The following is an 18,790-nucleotide window of genomic DNA, read 5'->3' as shown; positions in this document are numbered from 1 at the left end:
CCGGCTTTTGGCCTCACCCCCCCCTGAGTACGCGGCTCTGATCAATACACACAAAAGGTTACATAAGATTAGCCGCAGATCAATGTTTAGCTATTATCTGGAAACACGAGGAAGTTTTCTGACAGCGCCGGCTGAATATCAGTGTGCAGATAAAAGGTTAATTTGGCTGCAAGGAGAGAATATGAGCCAGAGGACACGGGTGTAATTGCTGCTGTAAGAAAATGAAATGAAGAGGTCTACTTTCATCCATTGGGAAATGTACACCAGAAAGGGTTAAATGACTGCATGGACGATATGTGCTGATACAGAAAACACAGCAGACCTTATAGTAGAAAGGTCTAAGAGAGATGGCTATAGATAGAGGGATAGGGCTCAGCATAAATGAGTACACCCCTTTTTGAAAAGTAAGATTTGAATCAATATCTCAATGAACACAAGAACAATTTCCAAAATTTTGACAAAACTGAGTTCTATAGAACATTTGTTTAGCTGATTACATGAAAGTAAGGTTAATAATATAACTTGGTGCAGCGCTTAAAGGCATCTTTCTAAATAGGTGAAAAAAATTGTGTATATCTGAAAAGCACACAAGTGAATAACTAAGTCCACAAAATATTAAGAGCAGTCCCAAAATGAATCACTCTGGTGCATCTAGAGCTTTGTTAAAGTCCTCAGATGGCAATCAAGGCTAAGAACTTGGTGCCAGAAGTCTCGTAAAGGTTCACCATAAAAGGGACAAAACATAAAAAACGCCTCGCATGGTGAAATACAACCAATGATGGTTTATTGAAAAAATTCTGATAAATAGAACTTGAAAAAATATAAAATCACGTGATTCATAAAAACAACAAAAAATATAAAATTGCAATGTGGGGAGCAAACAACTGCTGGCCCTATGCGTTTCGACCTCTAAGTCATCAACAGGGGCATTGCCCCTGGTAAGAGTATCTACCTTCTCTACTTGTCTATAATCTACTTTCAAGAAGCTTTGAAGTCTGAGAATGTGACAAGATACTTAGCCTTGATTGCCATCTGAGGACTTTAACAAAGCTCTAGATGCACCAGAGTGATTAATTTTGGGACTGCTCTTAATATTTTGTGGACTTATTTATTCACTTGTGTGTTTTTCAGATATACACAATTTTTTTCAACTATTGAGATAGGTGCCTTTAAGCGCTGCACTAATTTATATGTATTAATGTGAACTTGGTTTGTTTGTGTGCTAGCAGCTTGGCTGTGTTCTTCACAGAAATTTTGTAGTTTCACTACTTTTTGTCACTTTTTGTTTTACTTTTGAAATAGCGCAGTGTTTTCCCCTTTTTTTTTGTTCAATAATATAACTTGGAATACAAAATCTTCAGTTTTACTCAAATTAGTTGATGCAAAAATGAATACACCCCACAACGAAAACTACCACATCTAGTATTTTGTATGACCTCCATGATATGTAAGGACAGCTCCAAGTCTTCTAGGCATGGAATGAACAAGTTGGCAACATATTGAAACATATTTTTTCATTCGTCAAGAACGCCCTCTTTTAGCCCTTGTACACACGGTCGGACATTCCGATGCAAAATGTCCGATCGGACCGTGTTGTCGGATAATCCGACTGTGTGTGGGCTCCATCGGACTGTTTTCGTCGGAATATCCGACGGACAAAGTTTTAGAGCTGGGCTATAAAACTTTCCGACAACATGATCCGACCGGACTTTGTCCAATTGTTTGTAGAGAATTCCGATCAGACAAAGTGCCACGCATGCTCAGATCAAATTCCTATAGCAAAGCTATTGGCTACTAGCCTGAACGTAGGCCCGTCGTAATGAAATAACGTCATCACGTTACGTACGATCAGATTTTCCAACAACTTTGTCCAACCGTGTGTATGCAACACCAGTTTCGGACAAAATCCGACGGATTTTGTTGTCGGAATGTCCGACCGTGTGTACAAGGGCTTAGAGCCTGGATGCTGGATGGAGAGTGATGCTCAACTTGTCTCTTCAGAATTCCCCATAGGTGTCCGAATGGGTTCAGATCAGGAGACATACTTGGCCACTGAATCACTTTCACCCTGTTCTTCTTCAGAAATGCAACAGTGGCCTTAGATGTGTGTTTTGGATCACTGTCATGTTGGAAAAGTGCACGATGACCAAGGACACGGAGTGATGGTAGCATCTTCTTTCAATATAGAGCAGTACATCTGTGAATTTATTATACCATCAATGAAATGCAGCTCCCCAACACCAGCTCATGCAGCCCCACAGAACAGAACAGGACACTGCCACCACCATGTTTCACTGCAGGCACAATGCATTTTTCTTTCTACTCCTCACCTTTGTGACGCCATACAGTTTTGAAGCCATCAGTTCCAAAAACATTTATTATGGTCTCGTCGCTCCAGAGTACAGAGTCCCAGTAGTTGTCTTCTTTTTCAGAATGGGCCCTGGCAAATTCTTGGCAGGCTTTCTTGTGCTTGGGCTTTAGGAGAGGCTTCCTTTTGTGGAAGACACCCATGCATGCCATTCATCTGCAATGGTCAGACCTCTTGGAATATATAGCAAAGATTTACTCTTGTAGTTTGATTTTATATGGCTTGTATCATCCAAGCAAGTCCCCTACATATGAGCATTCTACTTCCGAACATGTCAAATCCTGTAAAGCTGGGCACACCTACTCAGTTTTTTTTAATTCAACCCAGCAGGCTGAACAAATAAAAACCTGACAGATCATCATACACAAGCAATGTTGGTGCAATGATCTCCAATGCTGTGCATTTGTGTCCCCCCACCAGAACACACCGATCCGCGCTCGCAGCCTTTGTCTGCAAGCACTGAACTTTGTTGGATTTACGAAGAAGTTGAACTTACGAACAAACTCCCAGAACGGAACTCATTCCTAAGTAGGGGTCTCACTGTACTTTTTTTCATGTTTTTATGATTTTTTTTAACCGCATAAGAACCACCTCCTGCACATATACATCGACAGAATGGCATGGCTGGGCACAATCGCATACTTGTACGTGGCTCTTTAAGTGCCCAGCCGTGGGTTGCGAGCGAGCCGCCGGCGGCGCGTTCCCGACCCGGTCCTGAGCTCCGTTGCTCTGGGACCCACGGACCCGATCGCCGCTGGTGTCTTGCGATCGGGTCACAGAGCTGAAGAACGAGGAGAGGTCTGTGTAAACAAACCTCTCCCCATGCTTTCTACTGTGGCTGTCACCGATCGTCTGTTCCCTGTTATAGGGAAAGACGATCAGTGATGTCACATGCCAGGCCACGCCCCCTACAATACAACAAAAACACATAACATCACACATAACCCCTCCTCGCCTCCTAGTGGTTAACTCCTTCACTGCCAAGGTCATTTACACAGGAATCAGTGCATTTAAATAGCACTGATTGCTGTTTAAAATGACAATGGTCCCAAAAATGTGTCAAAAATGTCTGCTGTGTCCGCCATAATGTCGCAGTCACAATAAAAATTGCTGATCGCCGCCATTACTAGTAGAAAAAAAAATATTAATAAAAAAAATGCTATAAAACTATCCCCTATTTTGTAAACGCTATAACTTTTGCGCAAACCAATCAATCGCTAATTGCGATTTATTTATTTTTTTATTTTATTTTTTTTACCAAAAATATGTAGAAGAATACGTATCAGCCTAAACTGAGGAAAAAAAAATGTTTTTTATATATTTTTTGGGGATATTTATTATAGCAAAAAGTAAAAAATATAGCATTTTTTTCAAAATTGTCGCTCTATTTTTGTTTATAGCACAAAGGTGATCAAATACCACCAAAAGAAAGCCCTATTTGTGGGGAAAAAAAGGACGCCAATTTTGTTTGGGAGCCACGTCGCACGACCGCGCAATTGTCAGTTAAAACGACGCAGTGCCGAATCGCAAAAGGGGGCTTGGTCCTTTGGCTGCAAATTGGTCCGGGGCTTAAGTGGTTAAATCATATTTTGTAACAAATATTGACTTTTTACCTAAAAATTTCTGACCGTTCCTCTCTGGTACCAGTAAAGCCCGCAAGGTTAAATTATTTTCTTGGTTGTGTAAAAAAAAAAAAGTTTTTTTTTTTTTCCCCTGCATTTTCCAAACACTTGTTAAAAAAATGACATTTTCAAAAGACTCACTATGTCTTTCAGAAAATACCTTGGAGTGTTTGCTTTCTAAAATGGGGTCATTTTGTAGGTGTTTCTACTGTCCTGCTCCAGGGCTTCCAAGAATATGAGAGTCGTTTATGTGCCAAGAACACCTGAAGGCTGTGAAAAAGTCTCACATATATGGCATCCCCATACTCAGAGACGTACCGGATTGTGTTTTGGGGTGTAATTCTAGATATACCTCGTTTTCTTGCAATTGATTGGGTATTCTTTTGCAAGCTGAATTTTCACTTTCTTTTACCTCATTCATTGAGATAAGTGAAAATTCACTTTGAAAGTGAACATGCTCTATTCTTTCAGTAACTTGACCCCACCGTGTTGTATCCTAATTAGGGCTGTGGAAATTAAAGATTAATTTCGATTCAATTTTTTGATCAAAATTCTTATGATCGGTACTCACCTCTCTGCCGGCTTCCGGGTCTTCAGGAGTTCCATCGGAGATCCGGTGACATCACAGTAATCAACATCACTGGACTCCTCCCCCCTTCCCCAAGTGCCTCCGTCAGCTAACGAAGGGAAGGGGGGAGGAGTCCGGTGACGTTGAAGTTCTGATTGAACGTAACGCGAAGGGGGGAGGAGCTACGCATGACATCACCCACTGCTGCCCTACAGAACTAACACGATTGCTTTACATGCTGTGTTTTTATCATCTTTATGTGAGTAGTTTGTGTTTGAACACAAAAATTAAATCTTATACTTAAGCGGTGAGCACTTAGATCTTTTCTTTCTACCCATGACCTGGCGTCTTTGACATCTAAGGAGACATGAGAGAAGTTTATGGTCCGTATTAACCCTTTTGATACCCGCTTGTATGACCACCTGTTTGCACAGGGGTCCATGCCATAAGGTGAGAGTGATTAGTTAGACCGGAGGTGGAGGGATTGTCACGCTACTGTGGGGAAAAAAATGACTTGCGTCAGTCCTACAGTTTGAACTTAAAACGTATTTGTGTGAACTGTGAAGTTAAGTCATGGATTGTGGAAACTAACTAGTGTCAGGTGATTGTATATAGTGTATACCACATTTACCACTGACTAATGCAGATTTGCAATGCAAGGAGATCAGCTAAAAGTAGTTGGATCTGTATGTGTGTTATAGTTAATCGAAATGAGTAGATTAATTGATTAAAATTTTCGTGTTCGATTAATTGTTTTTTTTTTAAATCAGTAACAGCCCTAATCCTACTGTCTAACATGTCATTAACATTGTGGGACCAAAAGCAGAGAATATGAACAGATTAATGCTCAGAAACGACAGAGACAGGACAGAGTACATTGCAATAAAATACAGCACATTACATCACTTCCAAAGTTGTAGTCTGTTGTATGAGTTTCGTAACTTAAAGTGGTATTCCACACAATAAAAAAAAAAAAAAAATGATTAAAATTCCAAAAAAAAAAAACATTTGGAAAAAATGTTTTTTTAAAACTCGCCTCTAAATGCCTTTTGCTAGGGGGTCCCTCGTAGTCTGCCTCCTTCAATGCCTGGGCTGGTGACATCACTTCCCCTCGGCGCAGGAAGGGCTCAGCTCTGCCCCCTCCCTCCTGTCAGTCATCTGGGACACGTGACAGGTCCCAGATGACTGCGCAGCCACTCACGGCGCGTGGTGCCGCTCACGCATGCGCAGTGGGTGCCTGGCTGTGAAGCCCACAGTTGCTCGGTGCCGCCGAGTGGAGGGGGGGGGGGGGTGAGTGGGGCTTCGTTCACCGCATCGCTGGACCCTGGGACAGGTAAGTGTCCAATTTATTAAAAGTCAGCAGCTGCAGTATTTGTAGCTGCTGACTTTTAATTTTTTATTTTATTTTTTTTGAACGGGAACTCCTTTAAGTAACCTTTTCAGTTTCGATATATGAAACTAGCATACATAAAAAAAAGGACAATCCTTCATCCGATATTTTCACAAGGCTTTAGTGAGGGATACTTAATTATTTTATGGATATTTTTGTTCATGTCAGTGACACATTTTTCCTCTGTTTAGGTGTACCAGCCAACATAGCTGATTTGAAAAACCTGGAGGTGCTCAACTTTTTCAACAACCAGATTGAGGATCTTCCAACACAGATCAGCAGCCTTCAGAAGCTCAAACATCTTAATCTCGGGTAAGATTTTGCAGCCTAATTGCCCAAAAGTCTGACCGCAGTTCAGTGCACCTAGCTGCTGTGCAGAGACTTGAATGGTGTGTATATTTTTATAAAGGAAAAAAAAATAGCAGCGTGACTCGCTAAAACAATACAAGGTCCCTACACAGCATGAAGGTAGTATACCATTGAAATCATAACAACAAGAACATAAAACACCTTTTGGTTCCACCAGAAATCTTGTGCTCTGATAACCTGTGCTCTCTGTCTGTGCCCCACAGTTACATTGTTTACAGCTATATGTGAACTACAGAAATCGGGTATGGAGCAGCATGTGACTTGCTAACCTTCATGTCATGTGACAGTTCTATTGCTTGGTGATTGGCCCAGTGCTATTTCATGGGATTGAGAAGATAGTTGTCAACTCTTTGTAAGTGTTTTTCTGTGCTCCATCAGCTAAATAGAGATTTTGCCTACCTAGATAAGATCTACGGTACCATGTTATAGGAACATTTTTAAATTTTAATTGTGCCTTGTATAATTCCTCCTGAGAAATATCTGTACTTCCTGGTTTGTGAGTGTGCCTATGGTCTCATAGCTATGTATCTGCGGTGTGAGAGCATGTAAGGCTGTGGTCTGCAGCACAGTGGCCAGATGCGGCCTTTTGCTTGCTTTTATGCAGCCCTTGGGGCACTATTTCATCCATTGATACCAACAGTGGGGCATGACTCCCCCCCCCCCCCCCCCCCCCCCCCCCCACTGACACCAATAAAGGTCAGTTCCTCCCAATGACACTAGAGATGTGGCACAATCCCAATTACACCAACAATGGGGGCCCACTGACACCAGCGATGGGGCTCAATTCCTCCCAATGACACCAACAATGGGGCACAATTCCTCCCAATGACACCAACAATGGGGCACAATTCCTCCCAATGACACCAACAATGGGGCACAATTCCTCCCAATGACACCAACAATGGGGCCCATTGATGCTAACGATAGGGCGCAATTCTTCCCACTGACACCAACGATGGGGCATTGTTTTTTTTCCGCTGATGTTGGGACCTTTTCTACTCCCAATGGCAACAGTCCGGGCCCCCTAAAGTCTAAAGGACAGTAAACTGGCCCCTTTCGAAAGTTTGAAGACCCATAATCAAAGGCACTGCTGCGTCTTCTAGTCTGAGGAGAGATTTGAAGTGAGATTGGCAGTGCTGTGCTACTGTGCTGTCCATTGTTCTTGCTGGAGTCACCAACATGAGGAAGCAAAGCCCTGCTTCTACAAACTGGCCGCCCCTTGGCAGAGTGCAGAGCAAAACCTAATAAGCCAGTAATGGGGAAAAAAAGATCAGTTGCAAGCTGACAGTTTCGGTGACCAGTCCTTTGCTCTCTACCTGCCTTTTTTTGGGCATGTCTTCCAGAGCTCCATTTGTCCTTTCACTTTCTTTACATTTAAAGAGGAAATAAACCCTGATGAGTTTACTTCCTCTTTCATTCCCTGCAAGGGTAAAGCATAACGGACTACTATGCATCGCATAGTAGTCCATTATGTGTCACTTAGCCTGTCGTCCGGCGCATCCATCTTGGTGGGTCTCGCAGCTCCAACGCTGTCATTCGGCGAAGCCGCGATGACGTCACTCCCGTGCATGCGCATGGGAGCAGCCACTCACGGCATATCGGCGTTGACCGCGGTGCGCTCAGTGCACCTGCGCGCCGCTGTCTACGGCGCATGTGCCGTAGACAGCGGTGCCTGTCTTTCGGCAAATATCTCCTAAACCGTGCAGGTTTAGGAGATATTTCTTGGACCTACAGGTAAGCCTTAATATAGGCTTACCTGTAGGTCAAAGTTGGTTGTAAGGGTTTACAACCACTTTAATGGGTCACATGTTAGAAATTTAAAACCTAGCTATTCCGAAGTGTTAGAAGCTCTATGTGTAGCTGGGGGACAAAACTGAAATCTCCCTGGTTGTAGGCCAATAACAAATGGGGGAGATTTACTAAAACTGGAGCCTGCAAAATCTGCCGTAGCTCTGCAAAGAAACCAATCGGCTTCCAGGGATTTTTTTGTCAAAGCTTGATTGAACAAGCTGATTGGTTACCATGCACAGCTGCACCAGATTCTGAGGGCTCCAGTTTTAGTAAATCTCCTGCATAATGTCATCTTGCAGACTTTCATAGGTGCTGACACAGTTACATTTTAAACAGAAACTAGCTTTATTCTTAACACTAGTGAAGACGTGGGTAACGAGGAAAAAAATAAAAATCTTTCTGCAGCCATTTCCATTAGAATATCCGGTATAAAGTTTTGGACTGGGCTGAATATCAAGTGCTTTTTCCGGATAAAAATAGAACGCAATATAGTCCCAGCAGGGTTATTCAAACATCTATATTTCTAAGTATTTGAGTGTTCCATCAATTTTTTCTGAAAGCTGTTCCATTCAATCAAAATACAGGGGAAGATTGTTTTAAAAGCCCAAAGAGTAGGGCAAAAATAATCGCCATAAATCTTATTATTTTGGCAAACAATCATTCTTGATCAGAGATCTTTTTTTTTTTTTTTTTTCTTTACTGACTCAGACAAAATAATCAGATCTGATTCAAACTGTTGCTCGTACATTAGATGGTACAACTTATAGGAACTGAAAAAGAAGAATTGTGTTTCGCCTGTCGGGTCCTTTCTTAAAGGGATACTCCTGGTCAAGTCATGCCGGCCTGGTTTTGTAAGCTCCTGGTTGATGATGATCTGGCTCCCACTAAAATTCGCTTTTGCTGAATTTTACATATTTATTGGGCAGGTGGTCTTAATTTCACCCATCATATTCTCAGAGAAAAGTCCTGTAATGCCACTTGCTCGCCCTAGCCCCCCCCGAAACACCCCCGCGTGTTATTCAAAGTGACACGACAGCAGCTGTTCCCGCCAACAGGATGATGATCGACAGGTAGCTGGCCAAGCAATAGCAGTCTGATCTGCTCCAGCCTAGAGAATTTTCTTATCTCTACTGGCAGAGAGCTGTAGTTCTCATGAAGGAAAGCTTTAGCACTCCAAAGGTTTGAATCCCTTTGGGGATGATTAGATCTTTTATAGCAAATTCTTCCCCCCCCCCCCCCCCCCTTAAATCTGACCTAAACTTAAGTGTTTCCTTAAAAACTATATTGAAGATGAACTCTAGCTATGCCTTTTGGTCCTGCAACAGTTACATGGGCTCCTCTCCTGTGGTGAAATGGCTTACTCAGCTTCTCGCAGTGTGCATTAGAAGCTACAGCAAGCATAGAGCCCACCTCATTTCCTGGCTGGAGGACATTCATCATCAACTAGTTCTTTCCTCCCCCAGCCATACTGTCCCTGGCCTGCCACTTTCACTCATTGGATTTCAATTCATTTAATTATGGCAGCTCAGCAACACGTGTGGGCATTACTTATGGCAGTATGCATGCAAATGCAGCCGGCATGTGAACGTCCACTCCTCCAAACTGATGATTATCCATCAAGGCATATTGATATTTGCATAGCTTCTCCCAAGACCCAGCCCAGTACAATGCCCACTGTGATGGGCTGCATCAGTATTCATTGGAGGCAAGGCTTGCCTGCTTTGGCAGTCAATTTAACTCCCTTGAATTGGGCTGAACTCCTTGCATCTCTGCTGTAGGAGTTGAGCCCCAATTAAGTGTATGGGGAGGTACTTGTGCATGGGGAGGTAGCTCTGGAGAAGGTTACAGGCCTAAAGTGGTGAGCATTGTAGGAGGCCACCATTGCCAGAAAGTGGTAAGCACCTGAGTTGGGGGGGGGGGGGGGGAATTAAGCCTTGGGATGCAAATAGGGACCACACACTACCTTTCAGCGGTTCAGTGTTTTACTCAGGCAATGCTGTACACTGCTTTTGTCATTAATCAGGGGTTCTTTGAACCCCAGATTGTAAAGTTTAAGGGGTATTCCCAGACCCATCCACTGAAGGCTCCTTTAGTGGATAGACAGCCCTTAGCCCTTGTACACACGGTCGGAGATTCCAACAGCCAAATCTGTCGGCTTTTGTCCGAAACTGTTGCATACACACGGTCGGACAAAGTTGTCGGAAAATCCGACGTGATTACGTTATTTCGTTACGACGGGACTACGTTCACGCTAGTAGCCAATAGCTTTGGTGTAGGAATTTGATCTGAGCATGGGTGGCACTTTGTCCGATCGGAATTCTCTACACATGATCGGAGTATGTCTGATCGGAGCATTTTGTCGGAAAATTTTACCAACAAGTTGGAAAACTTGGTCCGTCGGATACTCCGACGGAAACAGTCTGATGTAGACCACACACAGCCGGAATATCAGACAAAACGGTCCGATAGGACACATTTCGTCAGAATCTCCGACCGTGTGTACAAGGGCTTAGATTTAAACCTGCCGTGGACATTTGTTCAATATGTTTGGAGACCAGGATGTTTTCGAAATATACACTCCTACTGACCATATAAGGCGTTCTTTGGATTCTGGATAAAGTGGATTGCAGAGAATTCAGATTAAGGTAATTGGAGTAAATGTATCAATTTTGGTGCAATTGCAGTGTTTGCAGCTTTCACTTGCTGTGTTTTTTTTTTTTTTGTATCTTTTGCCTTACCCTTTATTGCTAAATCTAGATTTGACTTATGATTCCTTCTCTTGTGTCTTTCAGCATGAACCGGTTAAATTCCTTACCAAGAGGATTTGGCTCCTTGCCTTCACTGGAAGTCCTTGATCTGACTTATAACAACCTGAGCGAGACCTCCTTACCTGGAAACTTCTTTTATTTAAGTAAGAACATTCTCTGTCCTGTTTTCATGACCTTTGTATACCAGAGATGCTTAACGGCCCAAGTGTCAATATATTGCTTTTAGGGACTCCAGCAGTCTGTAAAAGAGACGTCTCAATAAAACTCTGGTGAAAGCATAGAATATATTGACCCCAGTATATGTATTTTGGGACTTTTTTGGGGGGGGGGGGGGTCCTGACCCACAGAATCTACAGGTAGACTGTAGGCACTAGTAGATCCCACACACAAATCCTCCATCAACTGCTATATTCAGGAAAAAAATTATCCAGATGGTACAGTGACCCGGTCACGCTGAGTGGAATTTTTCCTAATTCACCAGATCTTTTGTTGGCGCTGTCACAGAATGAGGATCACATATATACATATGTGGTGGGAATGTGACCGTATCCGTCCATTTTGGAAACTGAGCTTCGAAATATATAATGAGATGTATGATTAGTCTCTTACCCCCTCTCCCAAGATGGCACTCCTTTCCATTCTTACAGGCTCAATTAGGTCCCGAAAATCAAATCTTCTACATTTTTTCCTATCAGCTACCAAGCAGCTCATTCCTTGATTTTGGAAGACTGTTTCCCCCTCTCTAAATGCATGGCTGGACCTCATGAACGACTTTATGCTTGTGGAAGAGAAGCAAGCTAAAGGAAGGGACAATTAGGAAAACATAACAAATTGTGGTACATATGGATCCATAACTCCACCTCTGATAAGATGGGTTATGCTTCCATAGGTAACCACCTTCCTGAATTTTCGGTCCCCGAAAAGTTTTACACTGTACTGACCTCGTATTGATTTCACTTGTATGTGGGTTAATCTATTCTCTTTTACTTTTTTCTTTTACATTTTTTATCTTAACATCTTGATGATTCACTGATAGATTATAGATTATCATTGTAGTTGTGAATACATTTTTTACTAAAATGGAAATCGTTACTCCCCCCCCCCTCCTTATTTATTTTCTGTACCCCAAATTGTTTAGATTTATTCTTGTTAGTTTATGATGAAATTCAATGAATACATATTCAACCCAAATACATGCCGTCACGTGCAGTACGATTAGAACTGGCACATTTGCCTGCGAATGCCACTATATCTGGAGTTGTCTTTTATATTAAGCAAATGGGAAGCCACCAATTTTTGGTGGGAAGGTGCCAGAGGTTGGGGTTGGAGACACAGTTGAAGTCTGTTTTAGAAAGTGCATCTGGCATCAGGCTATAAGAGTGCATAGAATTTGGTTTGCTGAATAATAGAGGTACCTCACACTATGCATTTGTTGCTGAACTCGAAAAAGAGTGTACAAACATTGTGTAACATACTATGTGGCCAGCTATGGGCATGGTTTAGGCTTGGTTCACATACAGTGCCTTGAAAAATGTATTCATACCCCTTGACATTTTCCACATCTTGTCATGTTGCAATCAAAAACGTAAATGTATTGTATTGGTAGTCTATGTGACACAACACAAAATGGCACATAATTGTGAAGTGGAAGGAAAATAATAAATTGTTTTCAGTTTTTTTACAAATAAATATCTGAAAAGTGTGGCATGCATTTGTATTCCGCTCCCTTTACTTTGATACCCCTAACTAAAATCTAGTGGAACCAATTGTCTTTAGATGTCACCTAATTAGTAAATGGAGTCCACTTGTGTGTAATTTAATCTCAGTATAAATGTAGCTGTTCTGTGAAGCCCTCAGAGGTTTGTTGGAGAACCTTAGTGAACAAACAACATCATGAAGACCAAGGAACACAACAGACAGGTCAGGGATAAAGTTGTGGGGAAGTTTTAAAGCAGGGTTAGGTTATTAAAAAAAATATCCTAAGCTTTAAACATCTTGCAGAGCACTGTTCAATCCATCATCGGAAAGTGGAATGAGTATGACACAGCTGCAAACCTACAAAGACATGACCATCCACCTAAACTGACAGGCTGGGCAAGGAGAGCATTGATCAGAGAAGCAGCCAAGAGGCCCATGGTAACTCTGGAGGAGCTACAGAGATCCCCAGCTTAGGTGGAAGAATATGTCCACAGGACAACTATTAGTCATACACTCCACAAATATGGCCTTTATGGAAGAGTTGAGTTTGTTGAAAGAAAGTCCTGTTTGCAGTTTGCGAGAAGCCATGTGGGGGACACGGCAAACATGTGGAAAAAGGTGCTTGGGTCAGATGAGACCAAAATATAATTTTTTGTCCAAAAGCAAAATTCTATGTGTGGCATAAAACTAACACTGTACATCACCCTGAACACACCATCCCCATCCTGAAACATGGTGATGGCAAGCATGTTGTGGGGGTGATTTTGTTTTTTTGTTTTTTCAGCAGGGACAGTACAGCTGATCAGAGTTGATGGGAAGATTGGAGCCAAATACAGGGCAATCTGAGAAGAAACCCTGTTAGTCTGCAAAAGAATTGAGACTGGGTGGAGGTTCACCTTCCAGTAGGACAACGGCCCTAAAAATACAGCCAGAGCTACAATGGAATGGTTTAGATCAAAGCATATTCATGTTAGAATGGCCAAAGTCCAGACCTAAATCCAATTGAGAAGCCGTGGCAGGACTTGAAAATTGCTGTTCACAGACGCTCTCCATCCAATCTGACAGAACTTAAGCTATTTTCCAAAGAAGAATGGGCAAAAATATCACTCTCTAGATGTGCAAAGCTGGTAGAGACATACCTATAAAGACTTGCAGCTGTAATTGCAGGAAAAGGTGGTTCTACAAAGTATTGACTTTCACATATTTCTTTGTAAAACAGTTTGAAAACCATTTATCATTTTCATAGTTACATAGTAAGTCAGGTTCCACTTCACAATTATGTGCCACTTTGTGTTGGTCCATCACATAAAAACCCAATAAATGACATGTACATTTTTGGCTGTAACATGACAAAATGTGGAAAATTTCAAGGGGTGCGAATACTTTTTCAAGGCACTGTATATGCAAATTGGATGCATTTTAAACTTTTTTTTTTTTTCAAGTGCCCTGTATGATTTTAGGTCAAGTTCAGGTGTCGTACACTTATCAAATTCGCACCTGGACTGGTGAATGAAATCTCACCAAACTCCAAACCAGCCTACCTGAAAGTTGAAAAAAAAATATAATTACTTTTTCCAATTCCTAAAAAAAAAAATATATATATATATATATATATATATATATATATATATATATATATATATATATATATATTTATAAATTCTTGAAATCTAACTTTTTTCAACGCTGATGCCCCCCATCGGCGTTGAAATATGGATGAAAATATCAGGGGTCTAAACAGCCCCCTAACATCTCACCTTTGAGACCGAGGAATTGAGGATACAGATTCTTCAATTCCTTTCTCTGTAAGCCTCAGTTGCACTAAAGATGAAAGAACAGGAGACCAAGGCTTCTGTTAATTCATAACTTGAGCATCGTAAGTAAGCACAGTTTACTATGCTCTGTTAAGGATGGACACAGGAGCAATCCGTACTGATTACTCAATGTGTCCAATTCAGAAAAAGGAGCCATTAAATGAGATATTTACCAGCCCCTTTCCCCACTCTCCATCCGCTTGTTCACAAACAGCAGCCGGTGGGAGAGGGAAGCTGGTGGTGCTGCGGGGGTGAGCGGGTGCAGGCACACTGGGGGGAATGGGCTATGGGCAGTACACGGAGGGAGATCAGTTCAGCGGGGCGCAAAGACAATTTCAGAACATTGTACTCTGTATGTCTCTCTACCTCCAGCAGCTGGAAGCCAGCGGGAGGGAGAGGGGGAGAAACCGGCTTTCAGTTGCTGGAGGGAAAGACACAGACAGCCCTTCCGCCCCACTGCACCGATCCCCCTGTGTGTCTGGGCCTCCTACAGGAATCCTGGTGTTACCCCCCTATCGGTGGCCCTGCCTACAGGTCTCCAGAATTGGTTCAAAGAGGATGCAAAGAAAGATGAGAATGCAACATTTATAACAAGTCTGGTATATATTATTAATCTCGATTAAATGATCAGAAGGTAAAGCCAGTCAGATTGACACCTGCACTGTCATTTGCACTAATCCCTGATCCTTTTTATTGTCCGGTATTTCCTTCAACCGCGGGCAGACGGAGAGTTGTGATCCCCGTAACACATTTGATATAACTTCTGATCTTTTATCAAGATTTATTGTAAACTTGTAGTGTTCTCATTCTTTGCATTATCTGGTAAAAGATCTGTCAGTTTTGAAATTTCGTCATCAATCAGTGGTGTTCATTTAACACTATTCCTCCTATAGACCTCTATTCTTCTTACTTCTCTCTCATCTCTTCGGGAGTCTACAACAGCAGTGTTAAGGGAAAAAGCCAACATGCATTTGATTGAATCAAATGAACAAACTATACAAGATACAACAAACAGCAAAAAGCGACACATTATTGTTCAGACGGTGTCCTAGTGATTGTTCTGTATGTTGGCTCGCTGCTCACTTTTTACACTACTCTTGATAAACCACATTAAATAAACCATAGGAATAATTTGGCTTTGGTTGCCATGTACAATGCCATTACAGAGCCTCTATGGCTCTCATGTGTGCACTATAAAAGCACGTTTACAGTTCAGAAATTTAGTTTTACTATGAAATGCAAATGAGCCCATAAACACAAGCCAGTCTATAAATTCATCACCCAGAGGATGTTACACAAAGAGATACCATTTAGTGTGGAACAGATTATGGAAATTTAGCTTTTTTCAGAGGGCTTCAAGTGATAAGGAAAGAATACTTCCTTGGTGTATTATGTATGGAAACCTTACAGTACTTCCTGTTAGGTTATGCCAGTTTTTGTTTCAATTTGCTACTGACGAGTTCATTTTAACCACTTGCTTCCCCCGGGCAATTTTGAAAATTTTTTAATTAAAAGAAATTTTTAAATTTGAGCCATCTATGGATAGTGTTTCAGAAATAATTGAAGCCAGAGAATCAACATGACAACTTACAAGGCTGGCCATACGTGTTTCAGTTTTTTTTCATTCTGCCAGCGGGCTGAGCAAAAAAACAAATTGAACCGATTCTCCAATCCACAATTCTCGCTGGATGCGAGAATCCTCCCCATGTATCATTGTAATCTGATCGCGGGACTGTTGGAATGCAGTTATCAGCACCAGACATGTGTGATACCTTTTTGTTACAAATCGAAATTTGGACAAAATTTTCGTTATTTGGAGATTCGGATGTAGTAACGAAATTCAACAAATCCGAAATAAATTAGAACAAAACCACAAATTCATTCTTATTCATTTGTTTCATTCAGATAACAAGATGTGATAGTTTGGGCCTTTTTTTAATGTTTGAAGCATCCAAAATAATGTAATGACATAACAAATTATCAGAGTTTAACCAGTTCCCGACCGGCGCACGCCGATGTACGTCGGCAGAATGGCACGGGCAGGCATATTGGCGTACGGGTATGTCCAATCTTCAGTGCCGCCCTGCCAGTGCCGGTCAGGACCCCCGTGAGTCTGGTCACGGGTCCCGCGGACCCGATCGCCGCGGGCATACCCGCGATCGTCTCACGGGGCGGCAGAATGGAGGAAATGCCGTGTAAACAGCATTTCCCCATTCTGCCTAGCAACTAGTGACGCTGATCTCTGCTCCATGTGATTGGAGCAGAGATCAGTGTTCACTAAATGAAAGCCAAGCCCACCCACAGTTAGTAACACACCCCTAGGAACACTTAACCCCTACACTGCCACCCGCTGGTTAACCCCTTCACTGCCAGTGTCATTTACATAGGAATCACTGCATTTATATAGCAGTGATTACTGTATAAATGACAATGGTCCCAAAAATGTGTCAAAAATGTCCCATGTGCCCGCCGCAATGTCGCAGTCACAATAAAAATCGCTGATCGCCGCCATTACTAGTAAAAAAATAAAAAATTATTAATAAAAATGCTATAAAAATATCCCTATTTTGTAAACGCTATAACTTTTGTGCAAACGAATCAATCGCTTATTGCGATTTTTTTTTTTTAACCAAAAATATGTAGAAGAATACGTATCGGCCTAAACTGAGGGAAAAATTTTTTTATATATATATTTTTAGGGGATATTTATAATGACAAGTAAAAAATAATGCGTTTTTTTTTTCAAAATTGTCGCTCTATTTTTGTTTATAGAGCAAAAAATAAAAACCGCAGGGGTGATCAAATACCACCAAAAGAAAGCTCTATTTGTGGAAAAAAAAGAACATCAATTTTGTTTGAGAGCCACGTTGCATGACCACGCAATTGTCAGTTAAAGCGACGCAGTGCCAAATCGCAAAAAGTGGTCTGGTCTTTGACCAGCAAAATGGTCCGGTCTGTAAGTGGTTAATCAGAGCCATTTCATTTTTATTTTGCATTAACATTTTTCATTATTCTAAAAAATGCACTACATATTAAATGGAAACCTATTGCTATAAATACAGTAAAGTATAAATGTGAAATAAGATGACAAATTCTACTTATGTATTTGGGTTGGATGGAGGTGGATCCATCAGAATCTTCAAATCATCACACAACGAATGAATCCAAAATTGATTTCGGAATAATTAGTTATGGTGTGATTTGGAGATTCTGATGGATCCACCTCCATCCAACCCACAGTACATAAGCAATCTCCTGAAATAACAAATTTAACACGTTAAAATGAATATTGCCCATCTTCCGAAATAACTTCTGAGATTCAAATTGATTTGGAACAGCCAATGTATGAAACTAATTCCAAAAATGAATCATTCTAACATAACAAATGTGATGATCAACTTAAAAAAATGAATCCGAAACAAAACTAATTTTTCTCTTGCGTGCATCTCTAATTAGCAGTGCAGCCAAATGGCATCATGCCCTTTTATGAAAGAAAAATTTTCCAACAAGCCAGATCATGGAAAGTCGTTCACTAGATTGACTTCAGATGAACTGGAATGGCCAAAGATAGATTGAAATTCATCCAGTTCCTGCTGAACCGGACAAATTTCAATCCATGTGTGGCCAGCTTAACCACTTCAGCCCTGGAAGGTTTTACCCCCTTTATGACCAGGCCATTATTTTGCGATACGGCACCACGTTATTTTCACTGACAATTGTGCGGTCGTGCAAAGCTGTACTCAAATAAAATTGAAGTCCTTTTTTTTCCCCACAAAACTAGCTTTCTTTTGGAGGTATTTGATCACCTCTGCGGTTTTTATTTTTTTGCGCAAAAAAAGCGACAATTTTGAAAAAAATTTTTTTTACATTTCTGCTATAATACATATTCAATACAAAAATGTAAACGGTCTAATCTCTTCATCGATTTAGGCCAATATGTATTCGGCTACGTATTTTTGTTAAAAAAAAAAAAAAATCCCAATAGGTGTATATTGATTGGCTTGCGCAAAAATGTTATAGCATCTACAATGAATCGATATTTTTATGGAATTTGTATTTTATTTATTTTACTAGTAATGGTGGCGATCAGCAATTTTGCGACATTGCAGCGGACAAACCAGACACCTAACTGACACTTTTTTGGGGACCAGTGACACTAATACAATAATCAGTGCTAAAAATATGCACTGTTACTGTATTTATGATACTGACAGGGAAGGGGTTAGCACCAGGGGGTGCTTTCTAACTGTGTGGGGGGAAGGTTTGACTGGACAAAGGAAGAGATCCGTGTTCCAGCTTAGCAGAAACACAAGATCTCTCTCTTTCCCTCTGACAGAACGGCAATCTGCCTTGTTTACGTAGGCAGATCGCTGTTCTGCCTCTTCCGGGAAATAGTATTGCG

General features: G+C 41.4%; 1 protein-coding gene across 1 annotated transcript in view; it reads left to right on the top strand.

The window, feature by feature from the left end:
- RSU1 (Ras suppressor protein 1) overlaps window positions 1-18,790 on the top strand; it is a 251,984-nt gene that overhangs the window by 47,334 nt on the left and 185,860 nt on the right. The window contains exons 4-5 of the mRNA XM_077490893.1: window positions 6,140-6,260; window positions 10,901-11,019. Of these exons, the coding sequence (XP_077347019.1) occupies window positions 6,140-6,260; window positions 10,901-11,019 (240 nt within the window). The remainder of the gene's footprint in view (window positions 1-6,139; window positions 6,261-10,900; window positions 11,020-18,790) is intronic.

This window comes from Lithobates pipiens, unplaced genomic scaffold (genome assembly GCF_037356315.1).
Source record: "Lithobates pipiens isolate NorthernLeopardFrog02 unplaced genomic scaffold, aLitPip1_a1.2 Scaffold_19, whole genome shotgun sequence".
In the NCBI taxonomy this organism is placed as follows: Eukaryota; Metazoa; Chordata; class Amphibia; order Anura; family Ranidae; genus Lithobates; species Lithobates pipiens.
Note: the sequence above shows the minus strand (reverse complement) of the source record. Positions and strands in the feature narration are given on the sequence as shown.